At 39.9% G+C, this 25116-nt stretch overlaps 1 protein-coding gene across 1 annotated transcript in view; it reads left to right on the forward strand.

Annotated features, from left to right (window-relative positions):
• The first annotated feature begins 459 nt into the window (after positions 1–459).
• LOC121393600 (potassium voltage-gated channel subfamily H member 1) overlaps positions 460–25116 on the forward strand; it is a 185047-nt gene continuing 160390 nt past the window's right edge. The window contains exons 1-2 of the mRNA XM_041562519.1: positions 460–781; positions 23638–23664. Of these exons, the coding sequence (XP_041418453.1) occupies positions 709–781; positions 23638–23664 (100 nt within the window). The 5' untranslated portion in view covers positions 460–708. The remainder of the gene's footprint in view (positions 782–23637; positions 23665–25116) is intronic.

Below are 25116 nucleotides of genomic sequence, written 5' to 3' on the forward strand. Positions count from 1 at the left end.
TTAGACACATTCCTAATCAAAATCAGGAGTATGGATTGTATATAGGATGGTGAAAGTGTCAGCAAGACTAGACGGTAAAGCAGAGAGGATGCTGGACGTTGTAGTTGGATCAAGGGAGATGACTGGGTTATTGCGTCATCAGGTTTGAATTAGAGCTTTCTTGTGGGGGACCCCAGTGGAGACCCGCTGACTGGTTGTAAAATTATGGGCACTAGGATGTACTATTTCCTATTTGCAAGAGGCTTGGGGGAACAGTACCAATAGACCATCTGAACAAGTGTTTAAAAAAAGAAAAGGCAGAGTGAGATAGGAGGGGGAGTGCGGAAGCCACAGAAATCCTTCTCAAGCCAAGAGCAGTTTTCATCTGCCGACTGAATGACAGTTGCATGGAAATGTTTCCTTCAGGACCCTGGAGAGCTCAGCTCTGCACATACCCAATATGAGGGAGACTCAGCTGAGCAGGGGAACCTAGCAGGTGGGAGGTGGGAAAGGGACGAGTGGGGGCAGAGGAGGAGGAACTGGATGAGAGTGTTGGAGAGGATGACTGGGAGAGCCGCTTGTCAGCCACCAATTCTTCTCCTGCGATTGTAACCTGAATCCCAGGCAGGACCATGAGGACCTCGCAGAGAGAAACCAGAGGAATCCGGGTGCTTTCCATCTCCCCGCAGTCCTGAAACCCCTCCAGCTCAGGACAGTACCAGCCTGACCATGGCAGGGGGTCGGAGAGGGCTGGTCGCTCCCCAAAATACATTTTTGGAGAACATTGTCCGGAGATCTAATGGTAAGGACCCAGGAAGCCGTCTCTTTACTCTTCTTTCTCCCTCTGTCGAGCACAAAGCTAAATCAAATGTCATTAGGAGTCAGCAGCCTGCGAGGAGTTAATGGTGCAGATAAAGACAGGACCGGGATGCTCTACTTGTTTAATATCTTGTGCCACCTGGGATTTGCTCTGTTCTGTTTGCAATGTTTAACCCTTTCTATGAAAGAGCATTGGATCTGGCTGCCACCAGTTAAGGAGCATCTGTTTATTTTAAAAGTGTGAGATACTGGTGGAAGGTAATAAAGACCCAGAAGTAACAGAGACAAGAACATGGTCTTAGATAGGTTTGTACACGCATCATGTGTTTCGCACACGTGAGTGAGTGTGTGCTTGTGAGTTCGGCAGAAATGTATGGGCTAAAATTCTGAGAATATAAATGTATAATATAAAAGTTGTACTGGGAAGTAAGGAGAGTGACTGTATAGTAGGATTGGGGACCTTGGGGTGTTAATGCAATGCAAGTAATGTGTTGTCTCCTTACTGTGCTGTAGGGGGGTCCAAACATAATGTTATAACAGTCCAACTATTCCTAAAGGCAGGTGATGGTGGGAAATACAACTGGAGGGCCAAAGAGAGAGAATGGGGGGGGGGGGTGCTGTCAGTGTTAGAATGTTGGGAAGTCCATATGAGGAGCAGGGGTTAAGTAAACTAAGGATGTCCAATCAGGATCCCCTAAGCTGTTGTTGAACCACAACTTTTGAAATCAACCTGCCAGCTGGACTGCAACTCTCAGCACCCACTGAAAGCCTTTATCTGCTGGGGATGCTGGGAGTTGTAGCTCAGCTGTCGGCATGTTTCTGAAAGTTGTGGTTCAACAACACCAAAGGGACATAGGCTGGACATTCTCAATTCGTATGCAAAAACAAGAATCTTCCCCAATATGTTATGGGTGCTGTACATATCCCCCCAAAGCATCCTCTTTAAAGTTGGGGTCCAGAGCAATTTCCCTTTACTTCTCACCCCTAAACCCCTTGCTTTCTAGTGTAACAGAAATACTGGACATATAATAGGAGCAGAATATAGGGGAACAGTATGGGCAGCTTTTGGGTGCTGCAACCTGACATCGTCCTATGATTGGCTTCAATCCAGGGGGATGAGAGATACATAGCGAGGCAATTGAATAAAATACACAATTAGGGAGCAGGGATTTGTATAATATATGCAGAATGATTATTATTACTCATAAACAGTGGTCCAATAGCAGAGCCTCCCTGGAGGGTAACAATTCAGACATGCCTTAGAAAGTGTGTATAATACGGATACTGCAGCTGGAAGTGTGGATTATATTAGTATTGCAGAGGGAAGAACCGCTGTGGGTCCCTATAACTGTATTTTATTCCATCTGCATCACTTGTCTGAGGATCCTCCGTAACAATGACACACGGAGCGAGTTACACTGCAGCACTGGCTGGTTAGAATGCAGAGCATGTTAGGTGCATTCCTAATTCAATCAGCAGCAGTGCAGGGATGGTGCATAGGAAGATCAGGGAAGGTTAAAGGGTCAGCAAGACAAAGCAGGGATTTCTAACATGTGGTCCTCAATCATTGTACTGCAACTCCCAGTGTCCCCTGAGAGCCAAAGACCGAGCACTGGGGGGATATCCAATGTCCCCTCCAAGGTGAGCCAGCCAGTAAGGGGAAAAAAACAGCCCATACAGAACATGTTGACAATTTATAAAGAAAGTAATACTAAGGAAAAACATCCGCTGACTCATTGTAAGATACAGCTATGCAACTGGGAGTTTTTAATTGCTCACTCCTCTTTTAACTCTTTCCAGCCTAAAAAAAAAAAGAAGCAACAGTGGGCATGTTACTATGTGACTCACCATAGCCACTGGGCAATCTATAAAAAGATTTATTCAAACTGCAGCCCTAGAGCTGTCTTTAAACTACAACCCCTCAATAGTATTTGGCTGTCAGTGAGATACTGGAACTTGGAGTTCAAGATTTAAAGTTCCTGCTTGGCTAGAGACTCTGTGATTTAAAATGACAGCAAAGAGAATTAGGACTAGAGTAGAAAAGCTACAGTATTCTATATTGTCCGGCTGACAGTTGCGTGGAGATGTTTCCTTCAGGACCCTGGAGAGCTCAGACTTCCATGTCAGGGAGACTCAGCTGAGCAGGGGGACCTAGTAGTTGGGAGGTGTGAAGGGGATGAGTGGAGGCAGAGGAGGAGTAACTGAGGTGGATGAGGAGTGTTGGAGAGGATGACTGGGAGAACTACTTGCACAGTCACTGCTTTTATTCCGCTGTTGTAAGCTGAATCCCAGGCAGGACCATGAGGACCTCACACAAGGAGAAACAGGAGGAATCTGGGTACTTTTCAGCTTAACACTGTCCTGAAAGTCTCCAGCTCAGGACATTACTGTCATGACCGTGGCAGGGGGGCGTAGAGGGCTGGTTGCCCCTCAGAATACATTTTTGGAGAACATTGTCCGGAGATCCAATGGTAAGGACATAGGAAGCCATCTCTTTACTCTTCTTTCTCCTTCTACATAGGGGCCAGGAGTAAATGGTTCAGCACAAGAAATGACTCAGATATTCCATGCTGCCAGCCTGGGATTGATTTGTTTAGTTTCAGTTATAACCCTTTCAATACAAGAGAAGCCAAACCCTGTGGCAAATGTTTAAGGAACTTATGCTCTCTTTGTTTAATGACCCACAGTGTGAGATGGCAATTGATTGCAAAATAAGGTAAACAGACTCAGATCTAATGAAGACATTAATGATGCCCTGTGCTACTTTACACTTCTTCTGTGCGTTAGCTTTTAATTAGGTGTGTATAAGGCATGATGTGTGTGTTTTTCAAGTTTTTTCCCTATTACAATCTAATCTGGGGTGAGGAAGTTGAATACAGGACCTTCTGTTAGTTTATATATGGTTGTGTTTGTATGTGGTTGGGTTAGGTGTGATCTCCGGTGTTGTTAGCTCCTTCATATAGGAGATGATGTAAGCACTTCAAAGATTGCATGACCCTGTTCCATACAGATAAAAAGAATCTAGGAATCTGCTTGCTTGTAAACGTCCCAGGTAATTACAAGGATCCTCCTTAATTTTGGTTACTTTGGGCATTATAGGGCCCTGGTCTTGTCTTGGATTGAAGCATGTTTGCTAAAAAACCGTCCAGAGAGGTAATAGAATCCCATTGAAGCATGTATGCTGGTCCCAGAAAATTAATTGTGATTCAGCAGAAAGTCTTCTATCCAACTTCCCAGATAGTTAATGGATTTCCACTGAAGCAGATTTATCATCCCGAGTTCCAGATCGTTACGATGAGCCTGCTGAATTCTGATTGAGACCTTGCCTCCCAGACAGGGGTTAGGTGGGATCGCACTGAAGCATGCTTGCTACCTTGCTTCCCAAATAAGGTTCAGTTGCAGCATACAGTCCCATGGCCTCAGTTATTGAACACCACGTGTTGCTCCAAGTGATGCTTCACAGATAAATTGGAAATCATGGACGCACCAAAAGACTTTTCTGCAGACTCTGTTTAGAGGCAAAGCCAGCTCTTGGGAGATCTCCATCTCTGCTCCCAAGTGGCATTTTAGGATAAAATAATTTGACCAACTGAGCATTTCCATTTAAAGAGGTCTCTCTTGGTACATATTGTGTACATCATAATGCCTCAGATCACTCTGCTCCCCTTACTCATCTATATCTCAGGAATGGAGCATGGCTGATAACATCTACTTCAAACTACAGGGTTATTGAACTTTATTCCCCTAGCATGTTTGGTATTTAAGACAACTTGAATCTTTCCACTTTACTAAATATTTTATTTTGTAGCCATGAATGTATTTCTATCCTGGATGTTCTGTATGTCTTCTTCAGCTGCCTTAATGTAGCTATTACCAGGTATGTTCTCTGACCTAGGTCAATGGTTAGTTATTACTGGGTTTCTTTTATGGTTCTTCCAACTTGAAGCATGACTACCTTCACCATTGGGCAGATCCAGTTTGGTGGTCAGATTTATTAGATTTAATTATCCTTCCAGATTGAGTTTATTCAGATTCTAGTTGAAGGTTGATTATAGGGATGTTTTGTTGATTACTTGACTCTGTAAGAAGAGCAGTCTTAGTGGTGGTGACTTCCATGAATAAACTCAATTAATGTGTTAATTGAGTAGTTTCTTTATGTATACTAATATAAAGTTGTTAGGTTCAATGTTTGCTAAGAGAACACACATTAAACTGAAATATGCTGCTAAACTTGTCACATACAGTAACTCCAAGAGAATTAGCTTTTTGGTGGCAACTTTGTTTAGAGGCACTTTCATTCGCAGTCCTTATAATCTTGAAATAAAGATACAGTCTGACATAAAGTGGGGAAATATGGTAAATACCACACCTTTTGCACTTTTTAGATTGGGAAACTCCAATTGTTATCATCCCTACATGAGTAAAAAGGTAGGGAGAATGCTGGGCATTGTAGACATCTAGAGGTTGCCTACAATTAACAAACGGTATTCAGTTCTGCCAAGTAGGAAAATATGTATCTCAATGTTGCCTTTACACCTGAGCATTGAGTGCAAGGAGATATGTTTGGGCTGAGCCAAGGCTGTGACATCCAGTTAAACTGAATTATATTTTCTCTTGAATTTACTTAAATTGCAAATAATTCCTGATGATTTTACCCAGCAGCATTACAACAGAAGTGACCTATAAGTGGTAAAAAATGTTAATTTGGCTTTTACTGTCTTTCACATTGAACCAGCCACTTTGGTGCTGGCTATTATTTTTTGCTGCCGTTTCCTGAAACATTTTTGTAAAATGTTGCTGAAATCTCATGATTTCGATTTTCCCACATATTTCCATAATGCAATCTGGTGGCTTGTTTTCATCTTCCCATAAATATTACATTTATAATGTGACAATGTTATCAAACATAGACCATGTTTTATAGTTTAATTTACTTTTTGTACATTTCAACCAAGTAACGTCGATTAGACCTTTTTGCATTCCAGCCAACAGTTGCTGCATTGTTCTCTTGCTGAGGTTGGATTTAGCCAATGAAAGTGCAGTCACCCTCACTCACCCCAAGGACAGAAGGAGGGGAAGGAGACTGCAGTTATTACTGTTGTCTGTTTATAGACTGATTCATTGCTGTCATTCTCAAGGATTTAATCTTGAGATTAAACTCTAGTTTGCATTGAAGCTGTGGCCATCCAGCTCTTTTTGAACTACAGTTCCTATCTTACCAATTGCTTGTTAAAAGCTTCTTATGGCAGAGTGCCAAACACTTATGGAATTCCCACTCAGACCAACCAAAGAATTATTTATTGACGAAACATCTCATCTGATACAGCCTTATGTGTTTCATATTGATAAAGTTGGCCACAGAGCCAACTGTGATTGCCTATGACTAAGTGCTAGGTAAGCATGAAATGCATTAGACTTTTTGTGGGGAACTAATGCTCTTTAACTCAAGACAATAAATGTGATTTTTTTTATTTTTACTTTTAGTATTTCCTTTTTTGTAGTTTGTATATTACCTCTGTTGGTCCCTATGCGCTTCATGCTCCATTCACTTCGTCATAAGCTATAGGGTAGCCTTTGACTAATTGTACAGAGCAGAAAACTCATAAGGCCGTACCCAAGATAATAAATAGGTCTATTGTGTATAGATATCCATTCACCACTACCCACCAAAGGCTGTTTCCTGACCACTTTAAGAGTGGACAGACGATGACTAACTGAAAGCTATTTTACAACTTATGTTGTGATTGGCTACTGGCTCATCTAGCCCTATGAATATTTATAAATTATGATTAGTTACTGACTCATCAAGTCATATGAAAATTCTTGTGTTCTTGTTACAATTGGTTACTCGTTCATCTAACCATATGAACATTGGTTATTGGCTCATCGTGCCATAGGAGCATTCTTGTGTTATGATTGGTTACTTGTTAATCTAACAATATGAACATTCTTATTTTGTGATTGGCTGCTGGCTCATCTACCCATACTTGCTTGTCAAGCCATGAATGTTATTGTGTTATGATTGGTTACTTGTTCATCTAGCCATTTGAACATTCTTGTGTTACGAATGTTTATTGGTTCACCTAGCAATAGGAACATTCTTATGTTGTGATTGGCTGCTGGTTCATCCAGCCATAATAATATTATTTTATTGTGATTGGTGACTGGCTCATCTAGCCAAAGGAACATTTTTGTGTTCTTATGGGTTATTGGCTCATCTAGCCATAGGAACATTCTTGTGTTCGTGGTGGTTTATATTGTCCAAACTGGCACAGTTATTAAACTACATCTCTCAAATGATCACAATTATTGTCAGGAAACACCACTTTGCTTTTGGATATAACAAATGAGTGTGGCTGCAAAAATGTCTACTATAGTATTTAGTTACTCTTTTATATGGGCTTCTATCTACCTGAAAGCAACTTTCCATAGCCTAATGATAGTAAAACTAACATTATTTGTACTGGGGAAAGGCAAAAATCTCAGCTGGCAAGAATTATATTCCTGAGTTCCCTGTTTTTTGCTAATGAGGGAATAGCTATCCGACATACAGTAAGAGCACAAGGAACTTCATTAAATAATTGCTCAATGCTGCTTTGTGAGGGTAGCCATTATGGTTGGTGTTGTCACGCAGATTATGATCTAATGGGCTCATTTACAAACTATATTTGCAAATTGCCTGCCGTGCTCATAGGACCATTCATATATTAGCTGTGATTAGTCCAGTGCTGTGAAAATAATACCTCTGATTGGTGTTAAATAGGAATGTTTAACGGGGTACTCAGCAACATCGATATTACAATAATAATGTTCAATACAGGGCCCTTCAGGAAATCAGTTCCAAATCAGATCGGCCTGTAAGAACACTTCTTTCTAATGCACTTCATTCTTAGAGGACAAATATTCCCCACGTTCACAGCATTCACGTTTAAGATTCTTTGTTGGCCTGGGTGCCTGTATCCAATTCTGTACAGAATCCTCCAAAGTAGAAACCGCACTCTCAGGGCTTACAAATGTATAATTACTTTATTAAAAAAAACTAACGTTTCAGCTGTATCACAGCCTTTGTGATACAGCCGAAACGTTAGTTTTCTTTAAAAAAAGTATTTATACATTCGTAAGCCCTGAGAGTGCGGTTTCTACTTTGGAGGTATATATATATACACGTCATGAGAAACGTTTTGTTGGAAACCCACTCAGTGAAGCCATGCCTCTTTCCATTCAAGGGGACCATATGAAAAGTACCTTTATATGAATATACTGTATGTGGGTATGTTTGTGAATGAATATGCTCCTCCTGTTTTACATGTCACTTCAGAGTAAATGCCTACCTACTGAGTCTATAGATCCTCTGTTGCTATATTTTGTTCTTGTTCTTAATGGTACCATTGCTTGTTTGCTTTCTGGCTGTTAGGAAAGACTCTCCAGCAGTGCGGGAGTTAAGTGCCACAACTGGCCAATCAGCAGCAGTGGGAGGCCTTAAATAGTCTTACTTACGCTGGCCAGTTGCCAGTACAATTGGTTAAAAGGAGCACGCAAGTTGCTACTTGTAAGCCGTTCCTAGAGTGATTCAAAGTTTCAATTGTGTATCAGACTCCGCTTTCGGTATCTTCTTTTGGCTTAGACGCTTCGGTATCCTTGATCCCTGTGTATGACCTCGGTCCGGCACTGACCCGTCTTCGGTTTCCCCTCCAACCCGTGACCCGCTAGCTCAGCCCTGCTAATTTACTCCGCGTTGCGGCGCGTACACCCGCTGACTGCTCTCAGCTTTCGGCACCACACAGGTGCTGTTGTAATCCTGGGTTTCCGTTTGGGTGCGCCCGGTGCAAGATCACCGGCAAAAGGTTCCCAGTTGGAAACTCTAACACTGGCTCTGTTTCTGTGAATGCAATAAGAAATGTACTTTCTGTAAGGGACGCAAGGCTTGTTGGGTTGCTGCTTCCTCAAGACTCTAAGCACAATTATATGTAAAGGGTCTTCATAAAATAGCTTACAGCAATTCAACATTTTACACTTCAATGGACTTTGCAAAAGCCATTGTATGGAAAGCAAACTACACAAGTCAAGTAAAGTGGTGTAGTTTGTTAAATTAAGTAATAACTTGAGCATCTGACTACACCAGTTTCTGTGCAAGTTTTCTAGACTTGTGCTTTATTGATAATTTATATACAGCCACTATACTTCATATTGAACGCACCCTCTTGTGATGTAGAATGTAAAAGTGGTTGGTCACCAGTTGGGGGGATTGGTTGAAATATGGGTGCGGGTCAGACTGGGGAAGTACACTCCTCCACTGTTCCCAAAGATTCCCTGACGTGGAACTAGAAGCGCCCACACACGTAGTGTACAGGGTGAGAAGACACGGGTACGGGTTAGATGCGAGTCCTACAATTACAACATTTTGCGGGTTAGGGTTGGGTGCAGGTTAAGGTATTGCAGATTAGGATTGGGTGTTGGTTATCGTATCGCGGGTTAGGGTTGGGTGTGGGTTGACTTTTTCCTGACTCGCACATCATTAACTTGCATGTTCCTTCAGTATCTCTAGTGGCTTCCAACCTAACTAACTCATATGAATAACAAAGAGTAGGGCTTCCAGTTAGCAAAAATTAGTTATTAATTCACTTTCCTATGCAAAGATTGAAAACTGGTGAGCAATAATTAAGCTTTATTTATATCTGTGGTACATTTATGTCAGTGAAATTTCATAACTTGCTCTCTATTAATATGCCAGCACAGAATGAATGATCTGCTACTTGTAGGTCAATACATATTGTTGTTTTGTTACCTAAAGTGGCTTTGATCAGTTTATTTGCTCTGTATTGTGGCCAGGCTAATATTATTCACTCATTCCTCTTCTTATGCAAGAGGCTACTTTACGAGGGACGTGTTATCCATTAATGCTACCTTAGAGATTAAATGGTTAATCTTCCTAATATATAATTAATCTAAATATTACCAAAGCACTACAGCTTTAACTGTCATTGAGTGTAAACCAAGAGAGATCCAACTAAACTAATAATCCATGTAACGCTGCATTGCACTAAACATGGCAGCAGATTAGAGAGATCTAGAGAATTCCAGTAGCATTAACAAGACTGCTGACCTAATGGAAAGCTTCTGGAGAATCTCCATGATTCTGTTTCTTCATAAATATATCCCAAGAATATTTTAAGCAGTCTGGATTGGTGACATAATCAGGCAAGGGGAATGTCCAGAATATACACTATGTGAACAATAATTCAATAAATTGTGCCTTTGAGGGTCAGTATTGACACATATGCAAGCAATAGAAGATTTATGGGGATACAATTGTCAGCATGTTCCATAATTAGCATCACAGACAAAACTGGAGCAAATCACTAGTAACCCAATAAATATTTATAGTTGCACATCTGAGTATAACCTGCAGCCATACAAACTCAACATTGTTCTATATTTGTGTACTAAAAAGTATAATTTTTTCAAAGGGTATTTATGCCACGTTCTATTCAAGGCTTAGAAAATAATGTCTTCTCCCTCTGTATAAAGTGTAAACCAGTAAATGGAGCTGGGTCAGTGAAAAGAGACTCCATGTTTCTACAGTACCTCTGACTCCCTTCTATTAGGAGCAATGGGAAACTTGAATATGTACATCTGACTTCAATCAATCCCCATATACTAGAGACCTTTTTGAGCCTCACTTAGTGGACCTTCTACCTACAATGGTCTTGCACCAAAGCTCCACCAGCTTTACCTGCAACCAAACTTTCTAGTCATCACCCATCAGATAAACCAGAAGTGCTGTTATGAGGGCATGTAGGAAGGTTAGAAAGGAATGGGAGGTGTTGGTTTTAGAAAAAGCTCAATATTAAGCCAGAACCTTTCTACACTCTATTACACACTGACTGGCCTCTACCACCCCTGCACTGCATGTACTTGACCCACTGTTGGGACTGTAATGCATAGCCTAAGGCCAATATACTATTTGGAGATTATTAGCTGCTACATCTTCTTCATTTCATTAAGCAGGTTCAATAGATTGCCAAGCACCCCTGATCTCATGGTCTACTTTGAAAAAACAATACCATCAATGTTCTTTTTATTTTCATTGCTTTGTTGGCCACCAAGTTGAACATGAGGATCACTGCAATTTGTTTATCCTCATTTCTTGGGCAATAGTGCACTTGGCCTACAACACATTATAAGGGAGAATAATGGTCATAAAGAAATGATTGTACAAAAAGGCTTAAAATACAGCCAAATGAAATGAGCTGGATCTTGCCCCCCAGCTGCATTATTATGCTTGCTAAATCCTTCTGTTGACCTGTTGTTCAGCTATAACTCTAAGCATAGCAAGCACGACTACTCCTGATTTTATATTGAAGGTTCACATATGGAGAATTGATTATGTTTGTGATTTTTTTTTTTGCTGATGGTCCTGAACAGCAGGTGTCCTCTAGTGTTTGGAAGGAGAAAGGCTGCCGAGTGAGTCACTGGTATCATAGCTCTGGATTTTGTGAGACAAGGTCAACAGCTGTTTTGAATATACACATAAGAAATCTTGAATTGGCTCAGATTTATAGTTCCCTTCTGTTCATGAAGAATGAAATACTGCATGTTATACTGCTGAAATGAAATACAGGATATAATGCCAACAAGTGCCAGCTGGGAAACTCTGATGTTTCTCTTGCCATCCTGTCCTAGTCTACCTTCTAGAAACTCCCTACCCTACCCTGCAGGTCCCAGTTATACGCAGGACCCTGGTCAGTAGCCTCTATTATGGTGCCAGAAGATAGAGTGCAATACACTGAAATGTGTGGGACAAGCAGTAACTGAAAGTCTTCTGCTATGGTGGATTTTGGGAAACTATCTATATAACAATGTCATTTCGTTCTTACCAGTGAATATGAATGGGGTCCATTCTGAGATTTGGGGTCCATTCTGAGATCAAAATCATTCAACTCTTCTTTGACTCTTAAAAGAATGCCTGACAGTTAGGTAGTTTCTTAACATTGAAACCAACCCCCAAGCAGCTTGAGTTTGTAAGAAGGACATCTACCATTGTTCACAAATTTCTACAATCAATAGAATTTGGGTTGTTGCTTGTAATTACTGGCAACATCTAATTACTTTTGGTAATCTGGTCAGTAGGCCCTATTAGGGTCCCAGAAGATAGAGTGCAATACACTGTGTGGGACAAGCAGTAACTAAAAGTCTTCTGCTATGGTGGATTTTTGGAATCTATCGTTTATTACAGTGTAATTTCATTCTTACCAAGGTTCTTCCCAGTGAATATAAATGGGGTCCAATCTGAGACTTGGGGAGCCAAATCAAAATCCTTCAACTCTTCTTTGACTTTTAAAAGAATGCCTGACAGTTAGGTTTTTTCTTGACATTGAAACCAACCCCCAAGCAGCTTGGGTTTGTAAGAAGGACATCTACCATTATTCACAAATTTGTACAATGAATAGAATTTGCGTTGTTGCTTGTAATTACTGGCAACTACTAATTACTTTTGGCAGTAACTATAATTTTAGCAATAACTATCATCCTCCCTTATACTCGGGAATGAGATCTTGTGGAAAAAGGCAATTGTGAGAGTTCTTTCACTGAAATGCATAAAAGAGACATCTGCTGCTTATTCCTACATCCAGTCCTGCCTCTGTTTCATTGTTCTTAGTACAGGACAATACCTCTTCTGATTTGGTTTTGAGGTACATATTGAGTGGACTGGCAAACCCATGTGATTTTTGGGGGTATTTCAGAATTTTGAAAAGGTTTGACAGTGCATGGGTTTGTTTTTTTAACACACCTTAGAATTATTTTGAGATATTTATCATTATCAATCAAATTGACCCCTATGAATCTATCTTATTAATTAGAACTCTGTGGGATATCCTAGGAAATCATTTGGGAATGCCATTGTTCCATCTGTAGCTCTCTACATGGTCTAAGAGCGAACATTGGGGTTGGCTATTTCCAACTGGCCACACTCCTGTTGCTATATGACCATACAGCTTATTTACAATAAAGTGCAGTGTGAAAAATGCAATTTTACATGTAAATCCCCATGTGGTTTACCCACAATGCAGAGTTTTCCCCCACAATTTCAATGGCCTTTCATTAGAAAAAGGCTTTTGCTGGAATTGTATCTGATACGCAGCGCTGGGCGAATTTCTCACGGAAAATTACCAAAATTCCCATGAAATTAGTGAAATGGCGAAAAAAATTTGAAACTCGAAAATTGGCGTTAAAGTCAATGGGTATCCAAATAGTGTTGACGTACGGCAATAAATGTTGCCAATTTTTTCGCTGGCAGCGAAACACGGAAATTCACAGCGAGTTCGCACAAGGCAAATTTATTCGCTCATCACTACCGAAACGTTAAAGGGATACTGTCATGGGAAAAAAAATTTTTTTCAAAATAAATCAGTTAATAGTGCTGCTCCAGATGTCAGATTTCAAAATTGAATATAAAAAAATCTATTTACTCTTTTGAGAAATGGATTTCAGTGCAGAATTCTGCTGGAGTAGCACTATTAACTGATTCATTTTTGAAAAAAACATGTTTTCCGATGACAGGATCCCTTTAAAATTAATGCAATTGTATGAGAGTTCTTTAATTGGGAGCTAAAATCTTCATAGAGGCGATGGCGTCATAAGTTTGTTATTCTGTTGACTCAGCCTGCTGTTGGAACTCTGGAATTACTGCCACATTTAGGGAGGTGGCAGTTACAGGGTTCCCATGCATCAATAAGCAAACTTGCACAACAATTCTTTGTTATGAACTGGCACTAATCCTTCTTGTATGTGGATTACAATACAACAGGAGAGCTATGAGAGGTTATACGGATAAACCACAATAAAAACTTTTATATCGTTTTCCATTATACAAAGGGTTTTTTAAAAAAAGCGCAGTTGCCCTTTAATACAAACTAGAGAGAACAGATCAAACGGGCTTTTGTCTCTGTGAAATCAGAACAAGATTAACATATGTGGCTGCGAGGAGACCGGTCTCTGCGCATTGCTGTCCCTGTATTTTCAGATTTGAGAACCCCTGATGCCCATTGCCCATGGGATATGCTGGTAAATCTAAATCAGAAACAGGAAGGCGCTGCTGTCAAATGCTTCAAAAGGCAACAACTTTTAAAAATAAAAACAAAATCTGCTTCAATAAAATCCTTGTAGTCAGGGAAGTCGACTCCATAGTCTTCAAGCTACTCCAGAGCTGGATCTACCAAAATCACCATGTTATATGGATATATTCTTGGGGGGGCAACGATTACAAAATGCTTTGTCTTTACAGGTTGTAAGAGAATATAAAGTTTATTTGTGCAAAGAAAAATGTATCACATCCACTTTTAACAAATGTGAGGGCTCATTTACAATCTTTAAGTATAATGATGGACAATGACGTGCTCCTTTTAATGCGCATGGAGCTCCGAGTTTAAGTGTAAGCTCCAGGGTGTACAGGCATACCTGCCCTGAGCAGTCGATATATGACTGAGCAATATCTTTAAGCTTCCAGATAACATACAGCAGACTGTAGTAGATTGTACGCTAAAGATTTAGAATTATCCAGCTACCTTATAGAGCAGGAGAGGACAATGGGGCCCACTAAGGTGAGCCCTGGGCAAAGGCCCCTTCTTGGTGTTTATTGGAATTGAGTCCCATCTCCCCATAAGCCTTTCTCCTTAGACAACAGGCGTCTTCATGTGGTAGGGCTTTGCTATGCTTTAGGCTTGTGTACAGCAAGACAGATGCATTGATGTTTTCCACCCCCAAGGAGCATGCATGTGTCCACCCCCAAGGAGTATTGCTTGAGTCCACCTCAAGGAGCATTAATTATGTCCACCCCCAAGGAGCATTGCTTGTGTCTACCCCAATCAGCATTGCTTATGTCCACCCCCAATTAGCATGCACGTGTCCACCTCCAAGAAGTATTGCTTGTGTCCAACCCAAGGAGCATTAATTATGTCCACCCCCAAAGAGCTATGCTTGTGTCCACCTCCAAGGAGCATTACTTGTGTCTACCCCAAAGAGAATTGCTTGTGTCCACCCCCAAGGAGTATTGCTTGAGTCCACCTCAAGGAGCATTAATTATGTCCACCCCCAAAGAACATTGCTTGTGTCCACCCCCAAGGAGCATTGCTTGTGTCCACCTCCAAGGAGCATTGCTTGTGTCCAGCCCCAAGCAGCATTGCTTGTATCCACCTCCAAGGAGCATTGCTTGTGTCCATCCGCAAGGAGCATTGCTTGTGTGCACCCCCAAAGAGCATTGCTTCTGTCTGCCTTAAGGAGCATTGCTTGAGTCCACCTTAAGGAGCATTGCTTGTGTCCATCCCAGGGGACATTGCTTGTGTTTACCCCAAGACTTATTGCTTGTGTCCACTCCCAAGGAACATTGCTTGTGTCTACACCAAGGAGTATTGCTTGTGTCCACCCCCAAGGAACATTGCTTGTGTCTCCCCAAAAGAGCATTGCTTCCCCCTCTGAGGCAAATTGGAGAGGCTTCAGATGGGATTTTTTGCCTTCCTCTGGATCAACTAGCAGGTTAGGCAGGTTAAAAAAAAAAGTTAAAAGTTTGAACTTGATGGACGTGTGTCTTTTTTCAACCTAACTTACTATGTTACTATGCTTGTGTCCACTTTAAGGAGCATACCTTATGTCCACCCCCAAGAAGTTTGCTTGTGTCCATCCCAAGGAACATTGCTTGTGTCTACACCCAAGGAGTATTGCTTGTGTCCACCCCAAGGGGCATAGTTTGTCTCCTCTCCAAAAGCCAGTGAATGCAGCCATTTCATCAAAAGACTTTCATATATCCAGGAAGCACCTTTGGGTCTATCTATCCATCTACCTATCAGGATTGAAAAACACAAATGCAGACAGAGTCTACTCAGCTACAGGAATACATCTAATATGTAAGAAGAAAATATGGAATATAACAAAAAAACAAATCTGACATCTATATCCATGGCTACTCTAGTCTAGCTTGGATAGTTTGAACTCCAGAGAGTTCAGATATTCACTACTGTCTGGCTGTCTGTGTTCAAAGTACTTGTCATCTGTTGCTCTCCTCTGCTCCTTTGTTTCTGCTCTTGAGATTCTCTTAGCTCGATGCCGTTGGGTTAACTAAGGTCAGAGATGAAGCACACAATTTGATTTGATGCCCCATTTCATGATTTGTCTCTGTGTTTGTGTCTGTGGATCATTTCTTTTAGTCGTCTATTTACAACAATACATAGTGCTGCAGAGTAAATCACTTATTATATTCTATCCATGTGTCCTGTTGCTTAGCACTAAGGGTTAATAGATCGCTGCAAAAATATTAACTATATATATATATATATATATATATATATATATATATATATATATATATATACAACATTTATAATACCGAATGAAAAGAATGAATAATATAAAGTCCTGTTCTGTGCAAATAATAAAGAGCGATGTCCTTGTACTTGCCGGTACATTTAGAGAAATATTTCAAGGCTTTCAATATTGGCGTTTTTAGAGGACTGGAGACCTGCCAAACATTGCTGTCTAATGATATACTTAGATCCCAGGAACCTTCCAACCCTACTGCCAAATGTACAGTTTATTGATAGGGGCCAAGAACGCATCTCGCTTCTGCATAGAAGGGCTTGGCAACTACTGTCCTTCTAGGTAATTGTGAGTTCTATAGCCAAAAGATCACTTTTTAAAAACTGTATTTGAAGATCAGTGGAATTGTTGCAAGTCAACGGTGAATTTTTTGTGCATTCCATTATGAATGGTGGCATAACTAATGATGACCATGCACCTTAGAGAGAGAACATTATCCCATAGAGAAACAACTTTTTACTGTATTTTCTATCTATAGACATCAATTTAGTCTGTAATGCTGCATTTGAGATTAAAGAGGAGCTCTATACAAGGCCTGTCTTACAAAAAAAGGGAGGGGAGTTCACAGAAATGCTAAAAAAATGTGTGGCCCCATACTTAACCATGTAAAACATGGGTGTCTAACCTTGGGTCCTCTGGCTGTCGTAGGAACTGATGGATATCCTTGCAGATACATCAGGATGGATGTAGTGTTCCTAATTATAAGGGTGGGGGAGTGTTATATTCACCCTAAAAAACATTAATCCGGTAGCAAAATGCCAAGGCCTTATTGTTACTTTGTACTTGTACTTTGTTCTCACAATTAAACTGAGTTTACTGGTGTTTTGAGATGATGGTGGTGGGTGGACAGTAGATTCTGTATGTGTTTGTTGCGTTATCATTTCCCATACTTGGTGCCAAGGCAAGGGGATGAGGACCATCTTCAATCACTGATATGCTCCATCCGACCACCGCTTGCAGGCTCCAGTATTTGTTTCTTTTGGGACTGGGATGGGTGTAAGATATAACAGTCATAATAGAGCTGAATTAGTCATAATTCTTGCTCTCACTGGTGGAGGATGCACATTTATATCTATTTACAGATGGAGCAAACTTTACTTAGTGTGGCCATACACAGGCAGGTTAAAGCTGCACGATATTGTTCGTTTAGACCAATTCGGCAGTTTATCTGCACGTGTAAGGGGTGTTCCAACGAGTCTCCCTGATCGATATCAGGCCAAAAATCAGGCAGATATCGATCGGGCAGGTTTTGGAGAACGAGGACCACATCGGCTAGTTGATGTAGTCCTCGTCCCATCAGCGCCCATTTCTTTTGTTGCAATCCGAATCGGCCCTAGGGCTGAATGATTGGATTAACCTGATATCGGGTTAAGAACCGTGCCAAACAAGCAGATCTTATTGTGTATGGCCACCTTTAGACTTTGAGCTAGCTAGCTTTCTATGTCCCACCATGACACTCAATTAGAAAAAATTATAACATACTTTTCCACTGAATCAATGCCGTGGCTGCTCCATCTGTATTAAGGCTGTCAGGGTTTTCTGGGAGTTCTCCTTTTGTAACAGAAGGTGACTCCAATTTGTACATCCCTGTATTACTTAGTTATTTCTGAAGCTGAGGATCAATGAGACTCCTAATGATACCTTTATCTGGTCACAGTTGGATAGCTGGGAGGAACAGAGCAATCTTCTCGCCGCCCAGCTCTCTTTCTTTGACCTGTCTAATGTATTGTCTGGAGTCTCACTGATCTATAAGATAATGTCTGGTGCACTCTCCTTTCAATAAAACACTTTATGAACTGGAATCTAAAGATCTTATTGTGATTTTCAGTTCCACAGCCTCCATGCAGCTTATTTCTCTACAAGATTGATTGAGCCTCTCGCTAGATTAGGCCTCTGTGGGGCGCAGCCAGACACCGGGGGGATATCTATTACGTTTCTCTGTGAATCACTGTAACAGCAGATGTATAACAATTAATAAAACAGACAAATCTTTACTGCATTATGCATCTAAATCATAACTGAATGCATATCAAGATCTATTAACACAATATACAATACAATATCTATACCATCAGATTATATTGTCATTTTTGGGATTTATAACTTTTATAATTCAAATGTTACCAGAGCCATTTGCAGAAGGAACAGTAAGAAGATATCGGTGGAATGTAATACCATGAACAAAGTGTGCACGGAGTTTAGGATGCCATAGCAATGAATCAGCCCTTTACTGGTCACCTGTTTAAAACGATATATGACATTGGATGCTACATGTTGTAAGACCTGGCGCAAACTGATTGGGGCTCATAAATCAACACTGGGCAAAGTTGCCTGTGGGCAGTAACCAATCAGTGCTTGGCTTTTTTGGGGGCAGCTGCAGGTAGAACAATGAATGCAGCAATTTGATTGGTTGCCATAGGTAACTGCCCATGGACAATTTTTCCCAGTGTTGACAAATGACCCCCATTGTCTTTTAATGCATTATTTCAGTCTGTGTGTGTTATGCACTCTTAGCAGCCGATAATTATTTTTTTGTCTTTCCAAGATAAGCCATACGTGCATGGGTGTCAATGAAGGGTGGTTATGGGTTGCCCAATACATTAGGACTGGCAGAACCAGGATTAGGTTTGTGAATAAACCATAGAAGGGACAGGCTAGTGAATCTTGGACCTAGAAATATACCTTTTGATATTTGTACCTTTTGATGTTTGTATTAGTGGTGGTAGGGGTTTGGACTGATTGCATTTGCATGGTGCTTTGTCTTAGTAGTTGGTTTTGACTGGCCGTTCCTCTAAGGAATTGAATAAAGGCAGGATCTTGTAGTCTTCCTTGAGCACATGCAGATGCAAGATGGCCAAAACTATACTATATTCCTTCTACTTTGTCTATTCATTTTGCCATTTTTGAAATTGAAACTGTTTTTTTAAGTAAATAGAATTTCTGCTGACCTGTAGGACATGGTCCTGGTCCTTGGCATGTACCTTCATTGGAATTTGGTCCTACTCAAAATGCTGATATGTTTTCTCCACTTGTTCATTTCCCCACTGAAGTAAAAACCCATCTCAGAGTCACTACGTGCTTACACCTGCTGGGGTTGTAATTGTATTAAAATACTACTGAAGGGCTATGGAATCAGAAACAGTGGACAGTGGAGTCTTGTAGGAGGCTGAAGTTCTAGCTGGGTAAATAAAGGGGGTAAAGTCCGACTGCCAAAAACTCCAAAAATTTTAAAAAAAAGAACGTTGATTTTTCAGGATTTATTATACCCCGAGGATGGAAAAAGTCCAAATCCGAAATTCCGGCATCTCAGACCTGCCGAGGTTGGAGGTTGTGTGTAAGTCAATGGGAGAAGTCCCGAAGATATCCTGATCTGTGCTGGGTTTCGGGCAGAAAATCCGAAAAACATGTACAATTTGAGTTTTCCTGCAGAGGGAATCTTTGGAAAAATGTATTGATAAATAAGAGTAGTTGGAGTAGTTTGATAAATACCCCCTGAAATCTTAGAAGCTGGTCAAAATTATATAATAATAATTATATTATTGTATACATGTACATAGATTTAAATAAATGGAAAATAAAGTGGGAGCAAGGGCAACACATTAGTGTGCCAAGGATGTTGGGAAAGTAATACAGACAGTGTTTGCCTCTAATTCTATGATTTATGTTGTTTTTTTGTTCAATTTACTATAAATCAACTGTGTATGTGTGTGTGCACCGCATTGTTCCTCTTTGATTCATTTGTTCTTTGTACAACATCAAAGTTATGTATATAGATTTCTGAGAGACTTCATTAGCCCTCAATTAGGCAAATGAATACATCGGTGAAATTATTTTTATTCTGGAGACAACGAGCTGTAAATGAGGACCTGTACTATCTTCTAAATACCATATGAGCTAAATTAATAATCAAGTCTTCTTTATGAGGTGCTCCTCATATCTACAGTAGATGGGCTTTGCCTTCCTCGACTATTTTTTTCCCCAAGTTATTTCTCTAAAAAAATTAGTTTTTTTATTTCTCTAAACTTCTAAAAATTTTAGAATCATAAAGTGTAAAAAACACTAAAAAACAACATAACCTCGACAAATGAAAACAGTCGAGGTTCTATAGAAGTCAATGGGAGCTGCGCTGAGGACCAATTTAGACTTTTAGAGGTTTTCGTATTTTGTTCAGCATTTGTACTTTTTATATTCAGATCTTATAATAACGTTCATGTCATTTCAAATACCTGTACCTCCAAAACCACTAAAATGAGAATGTCGATAAATGGGCCTCTTAGAGACCTATTTATCAAAATTCAGATTTGTTTAATTTTAGAGCTTTATTTTCTATATTGTAGAAACTCAATTTAACAAAACACAAAACTGGAATTAATAAAATCACTGAAAAAAACTCGAATTCCTGTTTCACTCATGTTAAGTTTCGCAGTTCGAATTTCAGCTAGGACAGCTCCCATTGACTTCTACATGGCCTCGCAAGTTTTTAATCAGATTGCGGAAAAACTCTATAAAATCGAGTGATAACCTGAATCACTCGAATTTTTCGAGCTTTTTCCTGAATTTCTCAAATTTTCCGGATTTTTTCCCCGAATTGCCCAAAAACCCCAGATTTTTGGGCTAAACCCAGCGCACACCACAATACTTCAAATTGAAATAGGTGCGACTCCCATTGACTTATCTCAGACCTCAAAAGGTCTGAGATAGCGGAATTTCTGATTCAGGCTTTTTGGAGCTTTTTGGATATAATAAATCTCGAAAAATGTGTCTTTTCCTCTAAAAAATCTAGTTTTCTAGTGAAAAAAACTCAAAGAGATTTAAATATTTAGATTATAATAAATAACCCCCTTTATATGTTGTTCTTGTACTATTTGCAATTAAATATAGAGGTTTAATGATTTGCAAATAGGGATGGGCACATTTGACCCGTTTCGCTTTGCCATAAATTTCCCGCTGGCGAAAATTATGCAAAATGCATTAAAGTCTATGGGTGACAATTTTTTTTTGACATGCAACACTTTTTTTCTCCCATTAGAGTCTATGGGCGTCATTTCCTTGGCGAAACTCTGCAAAATTTACGCTCATCCTTATTTGCAAACCATCCCATTCTGCTTACTTGTCATGCACCCCTGGTGATTACAATTGCTGATCTTGGAATGCACACGTTCACATCATACTAAAAATTTTCATTTTTACTAATTTGAACATGGGCCCGATCCCTGAGCAGCAATACTGTTGCATTAACACAGTCCCAGACAGTTGAAAGGCCCACTGGGAACCTCACAAAGATAGCGGCTGTTTTCAGGGAAGAAGAACATGGGACTGGGAAACAAGGGCAGCAATTGTAAGCACTGGAAGGGGGACGTTGGCTGACAAGTAGGCACCCCAGTGATTTTTACTACCTTTATTCTTTAAGATGGAATCTCATTTTTTCTTAATTCTATCTCAATGGATGCCCTCAAGGACCATGGGAGGACCTTATGGTAAATAAAGCATTACAGAGAGTGTTATACGGTCCACTTATATATTTATTCACAGTTATCTTACCTCCCCTTAAGCACCTCTTCTCCAGTGAAAGCAACCCCAACTTGGTCAATCTTCCTTCAACGGAGACCTTCCATTCCCTTTAACAGCTTAGTTGTTCTTTAATGGATATTCTGTATTTATTTATGGAGAAGAACATGCTCTAGATGGGGTTTTACCAGTGCTTTCTAAAAGGCATTAATTACCCTTGCCTCCTATGACTTTATTCTCTTTTTTTAATAGTCACAGGGTAACTCTATGATCACACATGGGTAAGAGTGCTTTTATATCAGCCATGGTGGCATCTAATGTCCGATTAAGTTACAACAGGGGTACAAGATTCAGTAGCATTCAGGTCACATCACTAAATGCTTATTGTAGCGCTGACATTATTAGGCTACATATATTTTACAGCATAATTATGGCTTTTGGAGTATATTAATTATAATTGAACAATTATAAAAGTTGCTGTAGGAATGATGATTGCCAGTAGCTTGGTATCCGAGAGGTGGAATGTGTCTCTTTATGCGTTGCTGTAGGAGTGTTCTGCTTGTTGTTTTATTCCATTAAGTTAGAGGTATTACATGGTCACACAGACATTCTATTATGTGATGTGGCAAGAAAAGAAATTGTTCTGTTCAGTCAATGTCAGACAAGGCAATTGGACCTTGGCTTAGCTGGCGCTTTCCCTTTTACTTGCTGTTCTCTGTTCTCAAAGACTGATTGGGAAATTCGAAAATGACCAGAATGTTTCGGAGAGGTGAGATCCAGTGCTTAAACAATTCCAGTGGAAATACAATAACAGGGTCACATTATGTCGCATTAGATGCAAGGGGCACTAACGCATGTACAGTATCTCAGACTCAACATTCCAGCTCTTGTGAGTTAAAACTTCCAGGGTTCTCAATCAGCTTATGGGTTCCTTGGCAGTTTTAAACCAGGTAGAGGGCTGTGTGTTAATAATATCTGCGTTAAAGCTCATGAAAATACCAAACAGGATATTTTTTACAGGATTTTTTCCTCATTGAAAATTGTACCTCCCCAGTCCTAGATGATGGTGATGGTGATTTACAATCTAGGCTGGTGAAATACCAGCTGGATGGCAATACTATGACCATTCTCCACAACTGGCTTCCCATGAACCCTGCAGTTTCAGCTCTGATTGGCCTTAACACATTCTAGAACCTGATTAGTAAACATATGAACCTGCCTGAACTGCCAAGGTAATGGTCCACTATGGAAGCTGCTGCATTGTGGAAAAAAATTATACTCTTTCTTAAATTAACAACTGTAGGTGGGAAATCAAGGGCTCTAGTTCAGTCTTTGCCATCGTCTAGAAGTGGTGGAAGCTACTGTAGATTGCTGCTCATTTTTCCAAATAAAAGAATGCATCAACCTGACTTCCCAAATATTCTTTAATGAGTCAGGCCAAGAGTTACTCTACCACCAATAATATAGTGTTTTGCACAACAAAGTGCCATCCTCAATAAATAATGTCTTGGGATAATGTCCCAATGCCTTAGCATCTCTTAAATTGGAGGTGACTTACCTGTAAAGTACAAACAACAACTATTTTCTGGATATATATTAGGAATATCCAGCCCACAGCCTTGGACAGCCTTGAGTTGGCCAGCCTTCAGTCGTCAAGAGGCTGCCTGTGAATTGTGGTCGTCCTTGATTTTAGGAGGCTCCAGCTTTCATTCTTTTCACCAACTATAACCCTATATATAAGATTAGAGTGAAGAGGTTGGAAATAAAGAATGACAACAGATGCAATATTAATAGAATAGAGCAGCTTTGAATGTCTTCATACCTGTAATATGAGAATACCCATTGGATAACCAGTTGCATGACTTCAACTACAGTGAATTCCAAAAAAACTATGTTTGACGTTTTTTGCATTTGGTGATCACCTACTTTAACATGTTTTCTGTTTTCTTTTTTGATTTTCAGTCTGGACATTGTCTCATAGACAGACAGGTACAAAACCAGCTCTCCGCGGTTCCAATGTATCCATAGTAGTCTCTCTTGATCCCGTCCCTACCTGCCATATTTGTTCTGTACCAATTTCTGTTAATTTACAAAACAATGGCTAAACCACTAGACTTTTGGTCAGTTTTTACTAATAGGGGTGTTATTCATCAAGAACATATTATATCGCTCTTACTCATTTATTGCCTTATTCCTTTCTGTGCATCATGTTATACTGAATCATTTGGTTTATTGTAAAATAACAAATCTTGGCATAGAACTTTAATGTCTTTAGAATGTGTTAAATAATTAACCCTGTGCTTTTGTACATGTACTCGCCCCATAATAACCCTTGTTGTAATTCTTTTGTTTTAGTCAGTGCCGTTTTTGGAGTCTATTCAACAGAACTTCTAAATTATCACATTACAAAACAGGTTGCAATTGGTATTTATTTAAAAAGAGAGAAACACCTGTTGCTGCCCATGCCACCTGCCATTGACATGAATGGCAACCTTTTGTCATCATGTTTACAGGTGGATGTCCACCTACATTCTAGAAATCTGGGCTGTAATCTGATTTTATGTAAGGTGTTTGCCATTCAAGTCAATGGGGTATATTTATCAAAGAGTGAAGTTAATAGTGAAGTTCCGCCACTAGAGTGAAATTCCGCCACTCTCCACTCATTTCTATGGGATTTTTATAGGCGTATTTATCAAAGGGTGAACTTTCACTTTCACCCATTGATAAATACGCCTTTCAAAATCCCATAGAAATGAATTGAGAGCTCTGGAATTTCACTCTAGTGGCGGAACTTCACTCTTTGATAAATTTACCCCAATGATGGGACTATGGGTGGTGAGAAGAAGACTTACTCCAGTGGAGAAAGTGCTTGGTGTTCCATTACCTGATCATTGATCCTAAAGTATTAGTTTCACCTGCCTCATAAATATTGCCAGTAATTTGGCCAGTTTCTGGTGAATAGACTCGTTGTGAAATGTAGTCATCCTTCTTTGTGTATATTAGGTTCTCCACTCCCTCGATCCCTTATGTACTCATATATTATATTATTGACATGCAAGTATTATCTCACATTTTTACTGCAATCTCTAAGATCCTATAACCTGTCCCTGTGACTGTTGCCGGTTGCTTGGTGGCATAGCCCTGCGACAGTCACGCCCAAAAATGGAGGTTTAATTACATAAAAAAATATCAAAGTAAGAAATAAAGTTGCCCAGTTCTTCCATAAAAAGCTGAGTGTATACGGACTTGATTTCATACTGACTGTTTTTCATTTCTGTTTAACTGTTGTCATGTCAACTTTATAAAGCTTTGATTGTCTATTACTTGGTTCTAAATAAATAACTGATTTTTTTAATACTTAGAAGTGATGCAGTGCATGGTGAAAACATGGTGAAACATCTGAACTGCATAAAAAAATAACAAAAAATCACAATAGTCATA

Source organism: Xenopus laevis, chromosome 5L, assembly GCF_017654675.1.
Source record: "Xenopus laevis strain J_2021 chromosome 5L, Xenopus_laevis_v10.1, whole genome shotgun sequence".
NCBI lineage: Eukaryota > Metazoa > Chordata > Amphibia > Anura > Pipidae > Xenopus > Xenopus laevis.